The following is a 20913-nucleotide window of genomic DNA, read 5'->3' as shown; positions in this document are numbered from 1 at the left end:
CTTATAAATATTCCCCGTGTTTATTTTAACTCGACTTTAAAATGGAGCTGAAATGAATATGGACCCGAGGGCTGCCCCCGGCCCTGGAGGCCTCCCGAAGCCGGCCAGGACCTTCCCACTTGGCCCCGGCCAGGAGGCCAGCCGGCGGCTGAGGGTGCCCAGTGTGCCTGGCCTCGGCCTGCAGCGGTGGAACCTCCACTAACCGGCTCCCAAGGGCCCATGGGCTCCGTGGCGTCCTGTCTTCCTCCCCACGATAGGGTGCGGGCCACGGCTGGCGGCTCAGGGACATCTGCATGAGGCTGGGTGGCCAGCAGCTCAGGCCTGGAGAGCCGGCCCTCAGCCTCCGCTGTTGCCCCACCCGCCTTTGCCCCCGAGGGTCTTGGTGCTTTCTGGACATCCTGTGTCCAGCTGCTCCTGGGGGCCCCGAGCCCTGTGGCCCCAGCATTTCCTGTGCTGGCGGGACAGCTGCAGGGCCCCCACGCTGTGTGGGTGCACCCCCGGGGAGCGGATTGGGGCCTTCAGACTCAAGAGGCAGGTGGAGAGCTCTTTAAGCTGGGACTCCAAGGCCTGAAGGAAGGCTTTGTTTCTGCTTCCTCCCCCTTCAAACTTTAAGGAGAGAGCCAGCCCTGTGATCAGGCTAATCCCACGGCAGTTACACCTTGGAGTACAGTGTTTGCAGCACTGAAGGGCACACAGGGGGGCTCCCCGAACACACACACAGCTGAGTGGGGCTCTGGGTGCAGGTGGAGCCCCCGTGGGGTGTCCTGCTGCAGTGTGAGGCCGTGTGTCCAGTCCTCAGAGGTCCCGCTGCCCCAGGTCCTCCCTTTGCCGGCAGGGCCTGCCGTGGGCACTGTGCCTTGGCACCAGCCTCAGCCCCACCCAGGCTGGGGTCTCCTAGGTGGCCGGCAAAGCCCATCTGCAGCTTCAAACCTGCCAATAAAAACGCAGCGTCCCTTCAGGGCTGCCTGCACCCCACCTGCAGGCGCCAGCTCCGTTTTTGCTGTTTTCTTACTCTAGTCTATTTGAAGGGAGTTCTCTGGTTGAGACCTTGAATCCTGCATTTTTCGAAGAATAATACTTATTTGATGAATTGGGGGCAGGGTGGTTTGAAAACCAACACTGTTGACCGTCTTTCCTCTTGGAGACAAGATGAGGCCCAAGGTGACCATCAGGGCCACTGGATGCCTGCCCGCTCTGAGGTTTCAGCCACCCATGCTTGGTCAAGGACGCCCACTGAGGCCCGGCCTGGCTGGTGCCTATCCCCCAGATGTGCCCTCTGTTGGCGGCTCGGAACCAGTAGCCTGGGGCTGGGGGTACCATGACCTGGAGGTGGGAGTGGGGGGCCCACCCCGCCTCCCTACCCTGCTCCCTGCAGGGCTTGAGGAGGTGCCCAGGGGCTGCAGGAACAAAACGCTTTTGCCAAAATCAGGAGACCATGTTGCTGCCTTGCCTGGAGCTGGGCTGTGGGCTTCAGGCTGCAGCCACCGCCCCCCCCCCCAAGAGGGTCTGCTCTTCGGAGACAGGAAGGCTCGGACGAGCAGGACAGCCCAGCAGGCGGGCAGTGGGCTCCCCGGCACCTGCATGTCACGGTTGCCCAGGCCATGGCCACCCTGAGTGGGAGCACAGGGCACTGTGAGGTCCACACAGATGCTCTTCATTGGTCCTTGCATTGGGGCAGGATGTTCAAAGCAGCTCAAGCCTGTTTGCATTTTAAGTAACTCGTAGTTTCATATTTTAAAGAAAGGCTTGTCCCCTCCCCCATACACGTCGAGACTGAGGGAGGGCAGATTGTGTAACGTTGAGTGTACCCACACACAGACATGTGCATTGTGCCTATGTGTGTGTGCCTCACACGCTGAGCTCTCCCCACTCACCCTGCACAGGATGCCGGCACTCCTGTCCCAGCTCCTGAGAGGAAGCCGTATGCCAGTTGCTTCCCGCAGGGCACTGGCAACAGTATTCCCAGAGATGTGCCGCTGTTTGAAATGGAATTATATCATTAGTACCTGCTGGGATCAGAGCTGACATTTGCTTATCCATCCTTGCATCACCTCCTCTCGTTCAAAGGCTGAGGGGTGATCTGACAAGCCCACCCACACGCCGCCTGGGCTGGGAGTCTCCACTCTGTGTTCAGTTCTGTTCATGTGTACACGTGTGCAAGTGTGTGTGTGTGTATGCACGTGTATGCATGCAGAGTGTGTGCAGCTGAATAACAGGAGAGGATCTGCTGGCTCCCAGCATCCTGTGTCCCTCTCCCTGGCTGCCCTTGCTCGGGGAGCTGACTCTCCCAGCCACAGGCCTGTGTGCAGTGGGGCTGGGTGGGCATGGGGTGGGCCGTCTGCCTGGGCCCCGTGGTCCCAGAGTGTTCTGCCCACAGACAGGGCTTCCAGGAGCCGCCCCACGTCTGGCGCCTCCCCGTCTGTTTCCAGCCTGGCTGCAGGAGGTCCAGAGGAACCCAAGGCAGAACTTTCCTTAGGAGAGAAGGAAAATCCTCCTGCTTCTTCTGACTGGGCTTTGTCCATGTTTGTCCCGCTTCCAGTCCCATCCCTGGGACGTGCTCTTTTGTCCCTGGCCACTCATTCCTTCGCCACCAGGCAATTTCCCAAACCAGCAGCTCTGTTTGTCATTCACAGCTGGAGCTCTGGGAAGTGGGTTTTGTACATTGGGACAGCCTGTTTGAACAGTTAGCCGCAGGGACTCTGCAATAGTGACATGTCAGCTGACAGGCGCCCTGCATGAAGGCTGCAGGGCCCCGTCCCCCTCAGAGCCCCACCAGGGACGGCTGCGTGCATCATGGCTGCCACGTGTGAGACTCAATTTCTCTCTCTCTGTCCATCTTTCTTACAGGTTGGTGGTTGGGGCCAGCTGTATCCTTTGCTTCGTGCAGGTGACAGACAGATAGACAGCTGTGTTCACCATCCTGAGAGTGGAAGCTTGGGCCCCAGGCCCACCTCCCCCCGTCACTGCACTCTCTCCCATGGGGCTTGCCCTCTGCCACCTGGAACCAGGCACTTACAGGCACTTACAGGCCCACTCAGGGCGGATGACCTGTGCTCGAGGGACAATTTGAGGTTGACCTTTGAGGCTGGGGCTTCCTGGAGGCTCTTCCTGAGTCACTCGCTGGCTGGGCAGCTGGACACAGCCGTGAGGCAGACGGTCCTCCCTGGAGAGCAGCCCCACTCAGGCCGGTTCCTTAAGAGGGAGCAGTAACACCAGGGAGGGTGGAGGGTGTGTCTGCAGGAAGATGGAGACACTGAGGTCTGGGCACGTCTCCTGTCCTTCACCACACAGGTCCCTTGGTTAACCTCCAGGGAGTCTGAACAGAGGCCCCGTGGAGGCAGAACCCGCCTGGCCTGTGGGTGCTGAAGGGAGCCTCCACCTTGCCCTGGAGGTGTGTTTGAGAGATGGGGGCGGTGGGGAGAGTGTCTCTGTAGCCAGTGTTGGAGACTCTTCTGGGCTGCTGGGGACTGGTGGCGACGGGGGCTGATGGCGGGGGCACCGGGGGTCTTGCTGCCTAGCTTCCGTTAGCGTTCCTTAGCCTGCTCTGGCAGACGTGGCCCTGGAGTGTGCTGGCTTCCTCACTGGGCTCGGCCTGGATACCACTGTCATGATACGCAGTGTCCCTCTCCGGGCCTTCGACCAGGTAATGCCGGGCCGGTGTCCCCTCCACCTGTGGCCCCCCTGGGCAGGTGCAGGTGTGGGCTGGGAGCGAGGTCTCAGTCTTTAGAAACTGGCCCTTGAGTCGAATGAGGAGATTGTTGGCAAAATAAACACCTGCCAGCGTATTGCAGCAAGGGTCAGCACGTGGGGAGCGTGGCAGGGACCAGAGGGACACTGTGGGCACGCTGGCCAGCTCACGGGCCGTGAGGTCAGGTCACCCAATAGTAAGCAGCCGGTGGGCAGAAGTGCTGTCCTGGCTTCCTCGCTGAGCCCCCTGAGGTCCGAGGAGCTCCACTATCCAAGGGTAGCATGGACAGGGAGCAGGCGGCAGCTGGTGAGGCCCTGGGTGACCGTCACGGGAGATGGTGGCCCGGCCACCATGGACTGGAAAGACGTGATGCTGAGCCAGGCCACTGCAGCCTCGCCACCTCCCCGTCCACCGCACGGGGCAGCACCGGCCCTGGGGCGCAGACTCTCTCCCTGATGGTGGATGTGCCCACATAATGAGCGCGTGGAGTTTTTTTAAACCAAAAACCCTCCGAGGAGATGTCACTTTAAAATCCAGGTCTGGGTTGTCATTGTCAAGACACCAGGCTCCCGGTGCCCTGCAGAGATGGGCACTGTCCATTGCACAGCTCTGGGGCAGTGCACCCCTCGGTCCTGTCACCTGCTCAGTACACACGCCCGAGCACCTGTCACGGGGACACATGTCCAGGGAAGGCCTCGAGCCTCATGCTGGACGCAGGTGGAGATGGGGCCCGAGAGGCAGAGGCCCGCAGGGACGTGGAGAAGGGGGCCGATGAGGCTGAGCTGGAGAGCCCGGTTGGCGGGTGGTCATGGTAGCAGGAGAGGGAGAATCTGCATGTGGCTGGCACACAGAGACAGTAGGGTCACCAGGCTGGAGTCGGGGGAGCGGGGGGAGAGCAGGCTCCAGGTGAGGCCTTGTAGCCTGCCCACCTGTTCCTGGGGCACAGACAAAGCTCCTCATGCTGGGGTGGCCCCTGAGTCAGGAGAGTTAAACAGTGACTTGTATTTTCTCCTGATGGCTTGTTCGAGCACCCACCGTGGCCCTGGGGGCACAGCTGCCTGGGCTGGGAGGGAGGAACCCCCTGCAGCGCCTCCTCATGCCATGCCACCTCCCCTAGCAGTTCTTGGTGGGAAGCGGAGGTGCCCACCTCCACTCCCAGCTACCCCACTGCTGACGCCAGCCGGGGGGCCAGGCAGGCAGAGCCCGGGAGAAGGGGTGCGTCTCTGCCATTTCAGTGAAGACTCAGTTAACTAACATCTAAAGAGAGTCCAGAGATCACGTGCACCCTAACCGAGGGGCTTGGGTCCTCAGATTTGGAGGGGGTCGGGGCGCCAGAGGCTCTCCCGGCTCGGCCCTCAGCTCCGTGGAAAGCAGGGCACTCGGAGCGGGGTGGCCTGTGTGAGGCATCCTGGAAGAAGGCGTGGGGCCCTGACCTCTTCCATTGGACAGACTCCCCTGGGGCCCCGGGTCTTTTCAGGCTGTAGGCCCAGGTCCTCTCCACAGGCCTCAGCAGTGACACTCCCACTGCTGCCCGGTCCTCAAGGCATGTCCTCTTGTGCTTTGCAGCAAATGGCTTCCTTGGTCACAGAGCACATGGCTGTTCATGGCACCCGAATCCTGAGGGGCTGCACCCCCTTGAGAGTGGAGAGGCTCTCAGACGGGCGACTCCAGGTCACCTGGGTGGACCTCGCCTCCGACAAGAAGGACACAGGCACCTTTGACACCGTCCTGTGGGCCGTAGGTAAGGATGCTTGGGACCCCGTGCTCCTACGCGCACTCGGGGACCAGGTGCTCCTACGCACACTCGGGGGACAAGGCGTACCGCCTTCCCCTCCATTGGGCATCTTGGCCCCCTTCTCGCCACTCCTGGCGCTCGTCACCCTGCTGGCTCTTGGGTGGGGGCTGGATAAAGGCCATGAGGCGGCCCTGACCAGCCTCGCTCCTCCTCCGTCCGAGCACACTGTGCTCTCCTGGTCTTTCTTCCCCAGCGCTCCTCGCACTGGAAATGAAAACCAAGGAAGAGCTGTGGATGGTGGGTCGCAGGCAGCTGGGTTTTCGTCGGGGAGACTAGTTAGTTCTATGGGCGGTTTATCGAGGCCTCGCGTACATTTCCTACTAACTTTAAACCTTGGTGTAGATGTGTTTTTTTAGTAAATTAGACTTGTTTTCCACCGTAGCTTCAAGATAGCTGTTTATAACATACAAACGATAACGGAGTTTTTACCTTTTTTAAACTGTTTTAACGTGTGAGTAACATAAAATTTACTATCTTGGGCTTCCCTGGTGGTGCAGTGGTTGAGAGTCCGCCTGCCGATGCAGGGGACATGGGTTTGTGCCCCAGTCTGGGAAGATCCCACATGCCGCGGAGCGGCTGGGCCCGTGAGCCATGGCCGCTGAGCCTGCACGTCCGCAGCCTGTGCTTCGCAACGGGAGAGGCCACAACAGTGAGAGGCCCGCGTACCGCAAAAAAAAAAAAAAAAAAAATTTACTATCTTAACCATTTTTAAGTGCTCAGTTCAGTGATATTAAGTACATTCACACACCACCCTCCATCTCCAGAACTTTTCATCGTCCCAAATGGAAACTCTGTCCCCATCAGATAACCCCCCACCCCCTCCCAGGCCCTGGTCCCCACCCTCCTACTTTCTGTCTCTGTGACTCTGATGACCAGGTCCCTCAAGTGAGTGGGACCCTACAGTGTTTCCCTTTTTGTGTCTGACTTACTTCACTGGCATTGTGTCCTGGAGGTTGTCCGTGTCATAACCTGTGAAGGTGGGCAGTGCTGCATATGGCACACTAGGCTCATCTGGGCATTTGCCAGTGGACACTTGGGTTGCTTCTATCTTCTGGGTGTCTTGGAAAATGCTGCCGTGGACAGTGGCATGCAGAAGCCAGCTGCTGTTAATACGTGAACGTAATGGAGATGTGAACGTAATGGAGACGTGTAGCTTCTAGCCAGCTTCTTGTTGCTTCTGACGCGTCCCCCTGGCTGCCTTCAGCTCTGTGGGTCATCTCGTGTTGGGAGTGGGTGTCCTCCCGGCCTTGCCAGAAATCACACTTTGCAGATTTGCAAAGGCAGTGTCTAGTGATAGGGCAGAGGCCCCGGGCCTTTCCCAGCAGGCGTGGGCTGGCTGCCACCCTGCCTCCCGCTCCCCGAGAGGCATGGGTCCACCTGTTTGTGGGGGTGAAGGCCGAGCAAGTGTGGCCATGCAGAAACGGCTTGTTGGTGACCTTGTCGGGCACACTCCCTCCCAGGCTGGGCCCTCCCTGCACCCAGCTGCCCCCACAGAGAAGGGGAGAGTGGATTTGGGGGGCCCCTGCCAGGGCTGGGACGGTCAGCCTGGAGAGGAATGGGCTTTGAGGATGGAGCAGAGAGTGCAGGCGCTGCGAGGGGCTCCCCACAGAGGGGCTGCGGGTCCTGCTCCCGAGGGCGTGTGGGCTCACCTGCCGGGACACCCACCTGCCTTGGTGCCTGTGGCCCGTGGGCTTGGGACCCTTTTTCCTGATCTGTCAACTTGCATTTTAAACGTAGGGACGGTCAGTGTCTTCGTTCTCCCGTGTTTCCAGCCCGTGGGTCTCTTCGTGCTGAGCCCGGTCACTCGTCCACGGTCTGGGCCTGGGCTCTGAGTCCGTGTGGTCGTCAAACTTGTTGTCCGGCTCCACAGCACTCGGCGAGTGTACCGAGCCCTCAGAGGGCCTGTCCCCCAGCGTTTGTCCACCCCGGCTTCCCAGGCCCCCACGTCCCCGGAGGTGGGCCCGGGCAGCAGTGCACTTCTGAGAAGCTGCGGTGCTTAGAGTAGTGGGAAATCAGAAAATGAAATAAACTCTGGAGGAGTCAGCAATTCACTTCTGAGGAACGAGGCAAAGATCTGAAATGCCCCGGAGTGAACTTACTGCCTCTTGACCAAGATCCGCTAGATTACCAGAGGAAATGTTCTTGACCAAATTGTAAAAGTAAATCTTACGTAGGTTTATTTTGATGAACGCTACTCAGACCCAGAAACATAAACTGATTGTTATTAATTTAAAATCCGTTCTAACTGGCGAGGTGGCTGGTTCCCCCTCCCACTCGCACCCCATCCTCCCGCTTGGTCCCCAACGCCTTTGTACTGAGGCGCCGGCCTGCACCCAGATGCCATCAGCTGAGCCCACGCTGCTGGCAGCAGCCAGAGGGTGAGGGGCCGGGCCCTCGGAAAGCCTCAGGGTCCTCCCAGCGTCCAGACGACCCTGGTGGGCGGCAGGCAAGGCCCCGGGAGCCCTCCCCAACTGGTTTTGTTTTCTGTATTTTCAAAAAGAGCATCCCCCAGACAGTCTGCCGGGCGTGATTGATGCTGGGGGTGGAAGCTTTTCACAGTCCTTGGCCTCTGACCTTGCTTTCCGAGGCGGCGCTGCGGTGGCGGGTTCCTGGCACGCCTCCTGGGTCTGCACGGGCAAGTGCTGGCGGGGCCACTGCTCCCGCCGGGTTTTGTAAACATTCAGGAACCATTTCCCAGTTTAACAACCGGGAATGTTCTCCGCCCGTTTACCAGGTAAGCCTTGAACCAAGCGTTATTTCTACTTGCAACAAAGGGTGATCCTGGAGGTCAAAATACAACGACCTGGGCGGCACGGCTGAGGAGGCAAAGAGCTCGCAGACTGTAGGTCTGCCCAGACGCCAGTGCTGCATCCACACCGTCTGGACTTGACGTGTTAAAAATGAAAAGGGAAAGATGCGCCTCGTGCCCTGTGGACGGTCCACGTGGACGGCCTTGGCCACAGCCGACGAGGCTCACAGATGCGGGGATGGGACGTGGGCCCTGCAGTCTGCCAGCCTCTTCCTCGGTGCAGCCTTGATCTCCACGTGGTGGATTAAACACATTAGCAGCTAAAGCAGTTAATTGCTGTGCAGGGGGCCGGCTCATTGTTTGTCTGTGAATCACCCACCCACACCAGGTGTCTTAGATAACAGGCTGGGAACTCGCAGGAGGAGGATTTCCTGTCTGCAGATGTGCCGATTACGGTGCTGAGTGAAGACAGTCAGCCCGCCTGCCGCAGGCTCGTGTTCACCCGCACAGTTAACCACTTGTGGCCTGGAGCCTGGCTGTGGTGGTGGGGGGGTGGGGGGTGGGAGCAGGACTGGCTGGCCCTGAGTGGACACCTCCGAGCAGGAGCCTTCAGCTTCCTTGTAGCTTCCTCTTATTTTAAAGAATGGCTAGAGCACCATGACCTCGGAAAAACCAGGAGCTGAAACGGTCCCGGGCCCCTCAGCATCTCCAGCCTCCAGGGAAGGATGAAGGCTCTGGCACGTCCATCCCTGGGCCACAGGAGCCCTGCCCAAGTTGGAAGAGCCCACCCAGGTGGCCACTGTTACGGGGCCCAGAGTGCCTGCCTCGAGACAAGGCAGGGGGAGTCAGCCCCTGAAGCCATCTCCTCTTCCTCAGGCTTTGTCTTAGCAAAAAGCCATTGCCGTTTACCTGTGTCACGTTTGAGCCTCAAACATGGGAAAAGGGAGCTCGTGAGATCTGGCTCAGGACTGGAGGCCAGCTTCCCAGCAGCACCCAACGACCACACTGAAGCCCTTGGGCCCGAGGACACAGCCCCTTGTGTGGCTGTGTTCTCTTAGGTGGGGACCCCACAGTGGCCTGGCTGTGCCCCCTGGGAGGGTCGCCCAGGGTGGGTCCCTGCCTCCCGGCACTTTGCTGCCTGTGCACCCACGCTGCAGTGTCTGACCACAGCCTGTGCTCACCATTCACACTCCTGCCGGCACTGAAATCTTCCCTCGTTACACGATCCCCCTGCTCGTCGGGAAGTGTGCTCCAAGGAGGCATGAAGTTGGAGGGAATGCCCGTCTTCCTGTAACGGGAGGCAAGGGGCACGTGAGAGGACGTGTATCTGGTTGTCTGCGTCCCCGTGTGCTGAGGAGCAAGTAGCCATGACCAGCTGGTGGTTCTCCCAGTGCGACCAGAGGAGGCTGGACTGGCCCGGCCGCATCGAGCGCTCTCGGGCGCAATGCTGCCCTGGGCAGTCGGCGCTGGGAGGGAGGGCCATCCCAGCTTCGAGGCACCGGAGCTCACACAGTCCCCCCGAGGGACTCCGGCCAGCAGGCGAGGGGCAGCTCCAAGGGCAGGGTGTGTGGACATCGCCTCCAAGGAGGAAGCCGGGTGTCTGCTCGTACGTGGAGTTCTAGTGCTCTCGTCATTTGTAATAAGCACGGCAGCGAGTCACGTGCGTTTTAAGGAAGAAACTCTTTCAAGGGAAGAGAATCACGAGGATGCGTATAAATGAATGAAAAGGGCAGTATCAGACATTCCCAAGAGGAGATACAGCTAATTTAACATGTGGCCAAAAAAACACCGAATTTTACTAGTAGTCAAAGAAGCGCAAATTCAATCCTCACAGTCCCCCCTCCACCGCCCTGCAAATGAGCAGAACCCACTGCCACTGAGGAGGGGGCAGCCCTGCCTGCGCCCCGAAGCCCCCCTGAGGGTGCCATCCTCATCCTGGGGGCCCACCAACCCCGTGCAGGGCGAGGAGCAGGCAGCCCGCGTGCCGGACAGGGCAGTGTGTGACCGTGACATGCAGGGTGACCGGGACGGGCCTCCACCAATCGTGGGAGGAGCACTACCTGCACACAAGGTGCGAGGGAGGCAGTCGGAGGATGACGTGACCGTTGCCATGTAAGCCCAGCCTGGGCCTGAGCTGGCGCCCGAGCGACCAGCCACTGGGTAGCCCCCCGGACCCCACACCCGTTCTCCATCTTCCTCTGGGGCTCTGGGCCTGAGCTGAAAGGGAGGGCATGACCCCCTGCTCTGAGCACGAGGGGGCAGCGCGGCAGAGGGCGTGGGCCTGTCCCTCCCTGTGTGACCCCTGTTGAGGGCTTGCCCACCCCAGGCCTCACCCGCAAGGCCCAGCTTCCAAGCCCTGAGGTGCCCGCGGCTGCCCCTGGGGCTTCGCCTGCTCCAGCCCCTCCCTTCCTTCAGTCTTCATTCTGGAAGCGTCAGTGGAGTGCCTGCTGCATGCGGCCTGTTCTTCACTGTACTGCCCCGCACCCCCCATGAGCCATCCATTTATTCTTTTTACCAGTGGCTTGGCTCACACATCCCACATACTTTCCAAGTTCATGTATGCAGAACGTCCTAAAAAATCCTGGCTTCAAAATGGACTGCAGAGGCCACCTAACTCCAGCATATGTTACCGTCTCCTGTTACTACTTTCAAATTTATCTTTATTTCCTTCGGGATCTGGGATATGGTTTGCTGGCATCTGCAAGGTGTGTAGTTACCATGGTTACCACAGGCGCAGGAGGAAGCACTCTTGACCTCCTGTGACCAGCCAGGCAGGGGTGCAAGGGAGAGCCTGGGACAGCATGGCCGGCGTCAGAGCAGCTGGTCCAAGTGCTGCCGGCTTTGCCCTTGGACTCTCCAGTCCCAGCCCAGAGTGTCACCGGGAGGCGCAGGGCCCAGGGGCCTGGGGAGGAACCTGAGGACTGAGCTATGAGCCCCTGCATAAGGGACTGTCGCCCACTAAGCCCATGCCCTCCAGTCCTGCCTGTGGGGCCAGCTCCCTCCTCTCTGGGAGCACAGTCCAGTCCCCTTCCAGGTGCCCATTGGGTCCCCAGGCACCTTGGCAGGATGCTGGGCAGGCGGCAGGTCCCACTCTGCACTCATGGGTCTCCATCAGGACCATAGGGCCAGTACTGGTGCCGTCAGAAGGTGGGGCCCTCCTGGCCTTGCACTACCCGTGTCCAATCTGACGGCGAAGGGCGCCAGCCCTCAGTCCCCGATTCCTGGGGCCGAGCCGAATGCAGAGGCCAGAGCCATCCGCTCAAGAAGCAGGCTTAGCTGAGCCTGTGTTTTGACTTCCCGCCAGGAGAGCAGCTGGAGACTTAAGGCTCCCCTCCCCGGGCTCCACCAGCCACCACCCGACCTCTGGGGCCTGAGCCATGGAAGCTGTGGGAACTGTGCCTTTGAAGCCATGCGTCCTGCCGTCGGAATCCCCCAGCCACGGTGACGGGGGCCACCCGCTGCCCCCCTGGGGTCGGGCAGGAAGAGTAGCCCTTGCCGCCCTGGCTCGACGAGGCCACATCGTCTGAACTGGGAGAGAAAGGGTGGTGAGGCAGCTCAGCTGTGACGGGGCGCAGGCTGTGAGCACACGGAGCCGGCAGTGCCTGGCACTTCCCCTTCTGGCCTCTCCCCCAAGAGCAGGGTTCGTGCGCTGACTGCCTGCAGGGATGGGTGGGTGTGCAGTGTAGGCCCTGGAGGTCTCGGAGCTGGGGCTGCCCGGGGAGTGGGGGGGTGAGGTTGTGCGCACTGTCTGCCTCCTTTGGGTCAGCTCGTGCGCCACGGGTGCTGGGGGAACAGCCGCTGCCAGATGTGGGGACACGAGGCCACAGCCTGGTGGCAGAGAGAGGTAAACCCACGTGGAGCACCGTCCTGCCTCGCACAAGCTGCAGGAGGGGTGTGTTGGTGGGGGCGGAGGCCAGCCCGGGGGACCACGTGAGGACCCTGAGACACCCCTGCCGGGAAATGCACACAGGGGATGGGGCCCCAGTGTCTGTGAGGCCTGGGTCCTGTTTCCGACTTCCCCTTGGGCTGATGCCTTCAGAGGCTGCAAGGTCCTGTCGGGCTGAGCCTGCGGCCATGCTGATCCTTCCTGTCCATCACTCCACCATGTGGCCTGGGGTACCTGGCCCCGCGGAGTCCGGCCCCTTCCGCGGGGAGGGGCTTAGGGATCACAGTCTGGGGCTGGGGGCACATCGCCCTTGGTTTCTGCTGCTTCTACACCGTTTCTGTGGTCAGAGCCAGGAGCCTTGTATTTTTAAAAAATCATGAATTTCCAATTCAAAGTTGACGTTACGGAGTTTGAACCATCCTCTTTGAGTGACACGTAGGACCTGTTAGTATCTTCACTTGTGGGGACGTGACCCTCGGAGGTACAGTTCCAATGTGGGTTCGCAGGGTCTCCCGAGTTGTCTTTCCACGTGTTCTGTTACAATAGGCCCCTTTGTTTTAGGTTGTTTACACGTTATAGGGATTTTTTTCACGTTTAATTTTACTTTTTGAATATGTATACGTATAAACTGTGTATATGATTTAAAGAAACAAAATTGTATCATAGGATGTGTTTAGGAGGGTCTTGTTGCTGACTCTCCATCCACCCCATTTCCTCCCCATTCCTGCTCCGTCCTTTCATTGAGTCTCTATGCAGGTGTTTGTGTGTGCACATGTATACACACGTGTGTGTGTACGTACATACATGTGTGAGCGCGTGTTTGAGGCCCTTGGCGCTGTTGGTGCTTGATGTCTTACCAATTCTAAGTGGACATTCTGAGAAGGGTTTTAAATAAAACAAGGAATCTCGGTCAGAACCACTAATGAAAACCTCCCAGCCTTGCTCTTTGTGTCCTTCAGGCCGAGTTCCAGAAACCAGAGGTCTGAATTTGGAGAAGGCTGGTGTGCGTACCAACCCCAACACTCAGAAGATCCTGGTTGATGCCCAGGAAGCCACCTCCGTTCCCCACATCTATGCCATCGGAGACGTGGCGGAGGTACGGCCTGCGCCACTGCCTGCCCCCACCCCGTCCCCCGACCCTGTACCCCTGCCTTGTGGCTCACACGGGCTCTGCGCTGAGCCCCAGGAGGACTTGGCATCACCCCCGCCTCCATGCTCCTCCTCTCTGTGGACGGGTGGGCGGACAAGGGGGCACCGTCCACAGATCCTGCCGTGAAGCTCCTCACGGGTCAGCTCTGAGGGATGGTGTCTGTTTGCACACCATGGAGTGGCCTCGACCTCCTGGCCTCGGTTTACCTCTGATCTTGGGCAGTCCGGACCCCCATGAGCCCGGCTTGGGAGGCATCTGTCAGTGGCCCCCCCTTAAGGGCCCAGAAACACCGGGGGCTGCTCAGCTATGAGCCCTGGCGCCTCAGGATCGGTCGGCCTGTCCTGCACACGTGCATCGCGTCCCGAGGAGGGCAGCCAGGGCAGGGTCCCAATCATAGGCTGGGCCCCCAGACCTAGCAGGCCTCTCCACGGTGCCGCCACAAAGCGCCACGAACTGGGTGGTCAGAACAGCAGAATTTGTTCCTTCCTGTTCTGGAGGCCCAAAACCCGAGGTCAAGGCATCAGGGCTGTGCTCCCTCCTCTGGGGAGGACCCTCCTCACCAGGTCCAGCTTCTGAGGCCCCGGGTATCTTCACAAGCATCTCCTCTGGGGCCTGCCTGTCCCTGGATTTAGGGCCACCTGAATCCAGGCTGACTTCATGTCAATCCTCACTTTAATTATCCCTGCGAAGACCCCAACTTCCCAGGAGGGCACAGTCTGAGGTACTGGGGGGATATGAGTTTGGGGGTGCTGTGAAACCCACCGTGGTGTTAGTTTATGTTTATTCTTCACACATTGAGCACCAGGCACTTTTCTGGGTTCTGGGGTCACTGCAGGAACAGACAGAAGTCCCAGCCCTCGTGGAGGTGATGTTCTGTCACAGTCACAGGTGACAAGCAAATGAGCTATTTCAGGTGTCAGGAGATGCTCAGTGTGGGGGTCAGAAAGGCGGCAGTCATCATCGATGCTGTGGGACCGCCCCTCCCTCAGCCTCCCCAGCCTCTGCTGCAGCTTGTGATAGGTGGGGGGCTTCCAGAGAGCCTGGCACACACATGGAGATGGGGCAGGGGGCGCGGGGAGGCCATGCACGGCTGGGCCTCCCTTTGTTCCTGAAGGGCCAGCCTGCTCATCTGGAGACAGTCTGTCCTGCACTACAGCCTGGCCCCGGTGTCCCCATTGTACCAGAGGGGCCGCCCCTGCCGTGGCCGGTGCTCAGATGGGAGCCAGTTGGCTGCCGCTTGAGCCTCAAGCCCCCCATGAACCCAGGCTCATGAGATGCTGTGTCGGAAACAGCCCCCTGTGTCGTGACCACGGGGACAGCCCGCTGGGTGCGTCAGAGCTCCAGCCGCTCCCCCCGCTGGGTCATCTGGCCACCTAGTCGACCCATTGGTGTGGACGAGGCTTCATGCTTGCTCACTGCCCTGGGGACCTGGCTGCTTAGCTGGGCAGTGCTGTGTCTTAAAACACTCAGCCTGCTCCCTCAGAAAGGTCACTCTGAGCAGCAAGAAGCGTTAACCCCCAGGGGTCTGGCGAGGGGAAGCCGTGCTTCAGGGAGACCTCGTGTGCCGTGTGGGCTATGTCCCCGTTAGTCAGTTAGTCAGGCCGGTGGAATGCACGGGCTGCCTACACAGCTTTATCGCTGCCGATCTCCATTCATTTCTGGAATGTCAAACAACATCTGCATTTCCTGCTGCTGCAGGGGTGATTGGCAGCCAGCCCCAGGCCGATGCGTGTGGGGACACGGGGGCTGTGCCACCCCCTGCTCCCCGGCAGGACACACCCTGGGGCAGAGGCCTCCATGAAACGGCGTCCGATCTGGGCTCGGTAATGGGCTTGACGTGCCAGACAAGCTGCGTGTCGGAGCCCACTGCTGCTCCCAGGGCCCGTCTTAGCCCGAATCCGTTAGTGCGAATGGGTAAATGGTGGTTGGGTCCCTTTTGAGCTTTGTTGTGGGGGCAGCTCTGCAAAGGCACTGACGTGAAGAAGGGGTCCTGAGAGAAGTCACAAGTGGGTACGGGCGGTGTGGCCAGGCTTGTTAGCGGCTCACCCCCTTTTCCAGGGAAGGGGCCGTGACCACAGCTGTCTCCCCCCTGAGCAGGACAGAGGGGAGCATGCGGGGACAAGTAGAGGCAAAATGCGTCTGGGGGAGACGCCCCACTGGGAAGGTGGTACCCCCACTGAGGGTCAAGCTGAAGTAACCCCGTGCTCCCACCTCCCAGGGACGGCCAGAGCTGACGCCCACGGCTATCATGGCCGGGAGGCTCTTAGCCCAGCGGCTCTGCAGTCGGTCCTCAGACCTGATGGACTATGACAACGTGAGTGCCCCTCCTCTTCAGACGCCACTTCCAGCCTGTGGGAGCTGCAGCTCGTTCTGGGGGTGCACGTGTGTCTGTGCATGCGAGCATGTGCGTGTGCGTGTGCACCTGTGTGTGAGGTGCAGCCCGGGAACAAGAGAGGGGGTTGCCTGTCCAGGGACTAGCCTGCAACTACCGCTCTCGGTGTACCCCAGTGGGGTCTTCGCTCTGGTGCCTAATCCCGGCCCACCCTCCAGGTCCCCACGACGGTCTTCACACCGCTGGAGTATGGCTGTGTGGGGCTGTCAGAGGAGGAGGCCGTGGCTCGCCATGGAGAGGAGCGTGTGGAGGTGAGTCAGGGCCCCAGGGAGGGGGCTGCCAGGACACAGGCCTGTGTGGCCCTCCACCCCATCATGGCTGGCCCCCACAGAGGCCTGCGGCAAGCGGGAGTGTTGGCGTCCTGCTTCCTGGGGCCTGCAGCTTAGCAGGGCGGGGCGTGGGGCCCGGAACGATGGCTGTGATGGGCTGGCGGTGCTGGCGGGCAGCCCCGGGAATGACGGGACCTTTGGGCTGCGGCCCACCTCAGGGGGGTGCATGTCTGCCTTGACCTGAAAGGCTCCTCCTGCCCTCCGACCTCTGCTCGCCTCCACCCCTGCCCTTCTGCCCCCGCCTGGCCCTGTGCCTCCTCCACGAGTCTGGTCCTCGTGGGCCTCTGTCAGCCCAGACCCAGGCACCCACCCCGGAGGGAGGGGTTTCTCTGGGGTCTGCCTGGTGGGCTGTGGGTGCTGTGGCAGCTTGCAGGCGGGCTGGGAGAAACCGGACCCACGTGGCCACCAGAGCGGCCGGGGGCCCTTTGGGAATGAGCGCCCCGGGCTCCAGTGCCTGCCCTGCATCCCTGCGCCCCGGTTCCCTCCATCAACGGCACTTTATTTGCTATTTTTGTTCGATTCATCACAAGTGCCCTGGGACATGTGTCCGTGGCATTCCGTGATGTTGTTTTATGTTTCACAATGTTGAATGGCCAAATGCCCTTTGTTTGTTTTCTTTTCAATTCTGTCTTCGTTAGAACAATATTCTCTGAAGCTGCATTAATTAATAATGGCTGTGCAGCACATGTGAGGGCTCTGCTCATTTTTTACTCGGCCGCAGCCCCGAATGCGCTATCGGCCCTTCTCAGGCGCTGAAAGCCTTTGTCCAGCAGCTCCGGTGGGGGCCGCGCCCGCCCCGCCTGCTGGCTCGAGTGAGGGCCCGGCAAGAACCGAGGTGCCCGAGGGAGGCCAGACGGGCGGCCGGGCCCCCCTTCCACTGCCTGCGGTTGCCCCGTCCGTTCTCTGCAGCGTCCACCTGGGCTGTGCTCCTGGGCAGTGCCCCTGCCTGCACTGAGCCTCGGGCTCTGGGGCAAGTCAGAGGGTGGCCAGTCTGGCACCCGTTCCGCTGCTGTAGTTCTTGGGGGTCTTGGGCCTGGTGGGAGAGCGTCTGTCTGCAGGCTGCCGTGCCGGGAGGAGAGGGGTGCCTCCGAGGCCAGCCGAGCCTTGTCCTTGCCCCAGACCACAACCTGCAGGCTGAGCGGGCAGTTCCGGCCCACCCCCCACTGTGCCCACAGCCTGTCGAGCTGTAAAATGCCCCCGGGGCTTAGTTTGCTGCAGCCGCTGACCCAGGAATCCGTGTCTTGTCACCCAGGTTTATCACGCGTATTATAAACCACTGGAGTTCGTGGTGCCTGAACGGGATGCGTCCCAGTGTTACATAAAGGTGAGCATCCCCGTGGGCCTGGCCGGGATGAGAGAGAGCCCCCACGGCCGCGCACGCCCCTGCTGACCATGTGCCTTTCAGATGGTGTGTCTGCGGGAGCCCCCACAGCTGGTGCTGGGCCTGCACTTCCTTGGCCCCAATGCTGGCGAAGTTACTCAAGGATTTGCTCTGGGGATCAAGTAAGTCCACAGGAATGTGGGCCGTTACGTGACACTCAGGCTGGGGTCCCCCGAAAGTCAGCGGCACCGCTGTTGGAAGTCTGCCACATCAGGGTCACTCATGGTCATGTTTTCAGAGAGTGTCTGCCCAATGGGACGGGTCCGGTCGGTCACCTGAGAGGTGGCCATGTCCATCTCTGGCCGGGCCAACCGGGGGGAACAGGCTCATGTCCCCAGCCAGGCCTGAGGGGCACAGTAGGTCTTCTCTGCTCAGAATGAGGGTTGGGGGCTGAGTGCCCAGTCAGTCAGGAGCAGGGCCTCGGCATCAAGTGTGCTGGGAGGGCCTCCCGGGGGGTACGTGTCCTGTGGGGCTGGTCCCAGCTGCAGGCTGTGCATGGCGGGGCCCCGGGGCCCATGCTGTGGAAGCTCTGGTGGGGGTGGGTTTCTGGGTATGAAGAGGCCAGGCAGCTGGTGAGGGGCTGTCAGAGGCAGGAGGGCTGGGGTGAAGCAGAGGGAGGGGGCTGAACTCAGAGAGGAGGGCGAGTGGGCCTGTGCCTGGTGGGCTGGGGGCAGCAGGAGGCCAGGCCAGGCAGGTGGGAGGTGGGCCCCAAGGTGGGGCTGCCTGGCTGCTGCAGGCTCGGGGTGTTTGCTCCAAGGGAGGTGGGGCGGGGCCAGCATAGGTGTTGGCAGGTGTTCCTGGCTGCCAGCTGGAGAAGACAGGAGGGGGGCCAGGGCTGGGGGACGGTGAGGAGACCGTGACCTCCCAACTCTCCCCCGTGTGCTACCACCTGAGGATGGAGGCGGGGGGACTGGAACACGCCTCCCTGCACTGACTCGTCCCCCGAATCCCCTGTCCCCGGCGTGCAGGTGTGGGGCCTCCTACCAGCAGGTGATGCGGACGGTGGGCATCCACCCAACCTGTGCCGAGGAGGTGGCCAAGCTGCGCATCTCCAAGCGCTCGGGCCTGGACCCCACCGTGACCGGCTGCTGAGGCTAAGCGGCCATCCCTAGACCCAGGGTGCTCAGCATGACTTCTGCCCCCACGGCTAGGCTCAGCAGAGGCTCAGAGCCAGGTACGCATGCCAGGTAGGTCCTATGTTTAAGGGGAGTAGGGTGCCACTGTGAATTGCTCTCCAGGTGCAGGAGAAGCTGCACCTGCCGAGAGGGCCCCACCCCCCACAGGGCACTCCAGACCCCAGCCGGGTTGCTGCTGCTCCTCATGTACAGGCGGTGTCTGGGGGCCAGGGTCACCCCGTAGCGCCTGTCCTGGGGGCGGGGGGGTTGGGGACTCAGGGTGTGGAATGCTCATTGGGCCTCCCTACCACCTGCCCCGCTCAGAACAGCCCAGCTCCTTTCTCTATTGCCCAGAAGGTGGAGACGCAGGCTCGTGCTCAGAGCCACCCGCAGTCTGGTTCTGTTAGACTTTGCAAAGCCGGGCTGAGTGGGCTGCCAGAAGCCCCGGGGTGTGATGTTTGTCCTGAGACTCATCTAGGAGGAAATAAGCAAGTCCCTGCCTGACCCCAGCCAAGGGGATGCCTGTGGTTGGGGCCTTTCCGCCTGTCAGCCTGAGAGGGGCAACCCCTGGCCGTCAGCTCCTCCTGGGTTGGGGTCCCGAGGGCCCCGGGGGACTGTGGACAGAGCAGTGGGCACCCACGGGATGCCCACAGGTGGGCGTGAGGGGCCAAGCCACGGCAGAGGATCAATGGACCAGGCCCAGAGCCTCTCCTGGGGCACCCAGGGCACTGGCTCCTCCACACCTCCTGGACAGGGCTGCCTCTGATGAGCTTTATCATTTCAGGGTGTTTCTAACAGTTATGCACGACCTGGTGGGGCAGGGCCACCCCTTGGCTGGTTTCTTCTCTGTCCCCCGAGAGTCCCTGTGTGCGGGCAGGTGTGGGAACGTGGGGCCACCCCATGCTGACCCCCATCCTCGGCAGGCAGGATGCTGGAGGCCGAGCCCGGGTGAGCCTCGCCCCTGCCCAGTGCATCTGGACCAACGCCGAGCACCCTGCAGGGATGGCCCAGGCCTGCATCTCGCACCCCCGCCCATGCCAGATGATGACGACTTGCTCAGAAACCCCCCGCGGGCTGCCCACGTCTGAGTTCACTGGCGTTTCCAGGGCACAAATAAAGAGGGTGTTTTCCGGAAGTGTGCCCTGCCCATGATGTCCCCGACGCACCCGGGGTGGCCGCCCATCCGTCACCATAGGGAATCCCTTCCGAGTCATACTGTGCTGGGGTCAGCGTGCGGGGGCTCCCCATCACCCCGCCCCGGAGGACCCTGCCTTTCCTCCTGGAGCAGAGCCTCCTGGGAACGCAGGCTGTGTTCCAGAGCCACCTGCCAGTGTCATGGCCGGTGACAGGAGTGGGATGGTGCTGAGGCCCTGTCCCCCGAATGTTCCGCTTTCCCGGGCCCCATCCAGCTTGTCGGCTGGGCTCAGGCTAATCCCGCACATGGAGGCTGACGGGGAGGGAGGCCCCCAGCACCTGTCAGTCACCGCGGAGAGGTGGCGCTGACAGCGACGGGCAGGGCCCGGTATTGTACTGGGGCTTTAGCGGCGGTTAATCTCGTGTCTTCCCAAAGAAAACATCACTTAGTCTGCCGCCCGGGAGCCCTGGGTGGGACCCTGCTTGTCAGCGAACAAAGGAATGTCTTTGCGCCTTAATGGGCCTGCGGGAACTCAGACACCGCTCGCGTGAAGCGTGTGCAGCGGCCCTCAGACGCCCCATTGAGACGCCAAGTGCCGGGAGGGGCCAGGCCTCTTGACAAATGCAGCGCGATCAGCCGTGTCCCGTTTAACGCCCGGCTGGTGGCCCCACGAGGAGGTTCCCTCTGCGCTGGGCATGGCCTCCCAGCCTTGGAGGCAGGGGGCGGGCTTTGCGGGGTCAGCTGACCGGGATGGAAGGGGGGCCCTGGACACTGGGATGGCCGCATGGGGCCAAAAGGGACCTGACGCGGCCTCACGGCTTACTGTGATGCCGGGTGATGCAGTCGGGCTGGGAGCCCCACGTACCTGACAGGCGGCCGCCCCATGTCAGTGCCCCTGCAGCCCCTTTCCCAGGGCAGCCTCGATCCAGCTGTGCCTGCGACATCCTCTCTCTGGCCAGTTCACGCAGCCTGTGTGGCCACCGAAGGGAGAACAAAGCCCCCACGGTGCTCGGGAGAGCCCTGGGGCGCCGCCAGTGTGGAGGCCCCTCCCCCACGCGGGGCTCACCCCCTCCCCGTCCCAGGCAGGGGCCTGGCCCTGTTCCCAAACATCAGGAGCCACAAAGGGCCCGGCCATGTCCCCCATCCCCCTGCCCTGGGGGCTCCAGTGGGGTGGTGTGTGCAGACCCAGGCTTCCCTTGCTGACCCCCAGTCCCCCGCCCTGCACTTGGGGAGGCACCTGCTGTACTCTTGGGTCTCAGGCCGGAGCTGGGCACAGGGCATTCTGTCCTGCTT

At 61.3% G+C, this 20913-nt stretch overlaps 1 protein-coding gene across 3 annotated transcripts in view; it reads left to right on the top strand.

Annotated features, from left to right (window-relative positions):
* The window catches only part of TXNRD2 (thioredoxin reductase 2), a 34515-nt gene extending 14901 nt beyond the window's left edge, over window positions 1–19614 (top strand). The window contains exons 9-18 of one of the 3 annotated variants that reach the window (XM_082668307.1): window positions 2848–2867; window positions 3552–3643; window positions 5255–5429; window positions 13078–13214; window positions 15487–15582; window positions 15819–15911; window positions 17242–17313; window positions 17395–17492; window positions 18339–18544; window positions 19413–19614. In XM_082668307.1, coding sequence (XP_082524433.1) covers window positions 2848–2867; window positions 3552–3643; window positions 5255–5429; window positions 13078–13214; window positions 15487–15582; window positions 15819–15911; window positions 17242–17313; window positions 17395–17492; window positions 18339–18462 — 907 coding nt within the window. In that variant the 3' untranslated portion in view covers window positions 18463–18544; window positions 19413–19614. Of the gene's footprint in view, window positions 1–2847; window positions 2868–3551; window positions 3644–5254; window positions 5430–13077; window positions 13215–15486; window positions 15583–15818; window positions 15912–17241; window positions 17314–17394; window positions 17493–18338; window positions 18558–19408 lie in introns of all 3 variants that reach the window. The other 2 variants (XM_082668306.1, XM_082668305.1) reach the window with 2 other exon arrangements.
* The last annotated feature ends 1299 nt before the right edge of the window (window positions 19615–20913 follow it).

The sequence above is a fragment of the Grampus griseus genome (genome assembly GCF_964374135.1).
Source record: "Grampus griseus genome assembly, chromosome: 12".
NCBI classification, from domain to species: domain Eukaryota; kingdom Metazoa; phylum Chordata; class Mammalia; order Artiodactyla; family Delphinidae; genus Grampus; species Grampus griseus.
Note: the sequence above shows the minus strand (reverse complement) of the source record. Positions and strands in the feature narration are given on the sequence as shown.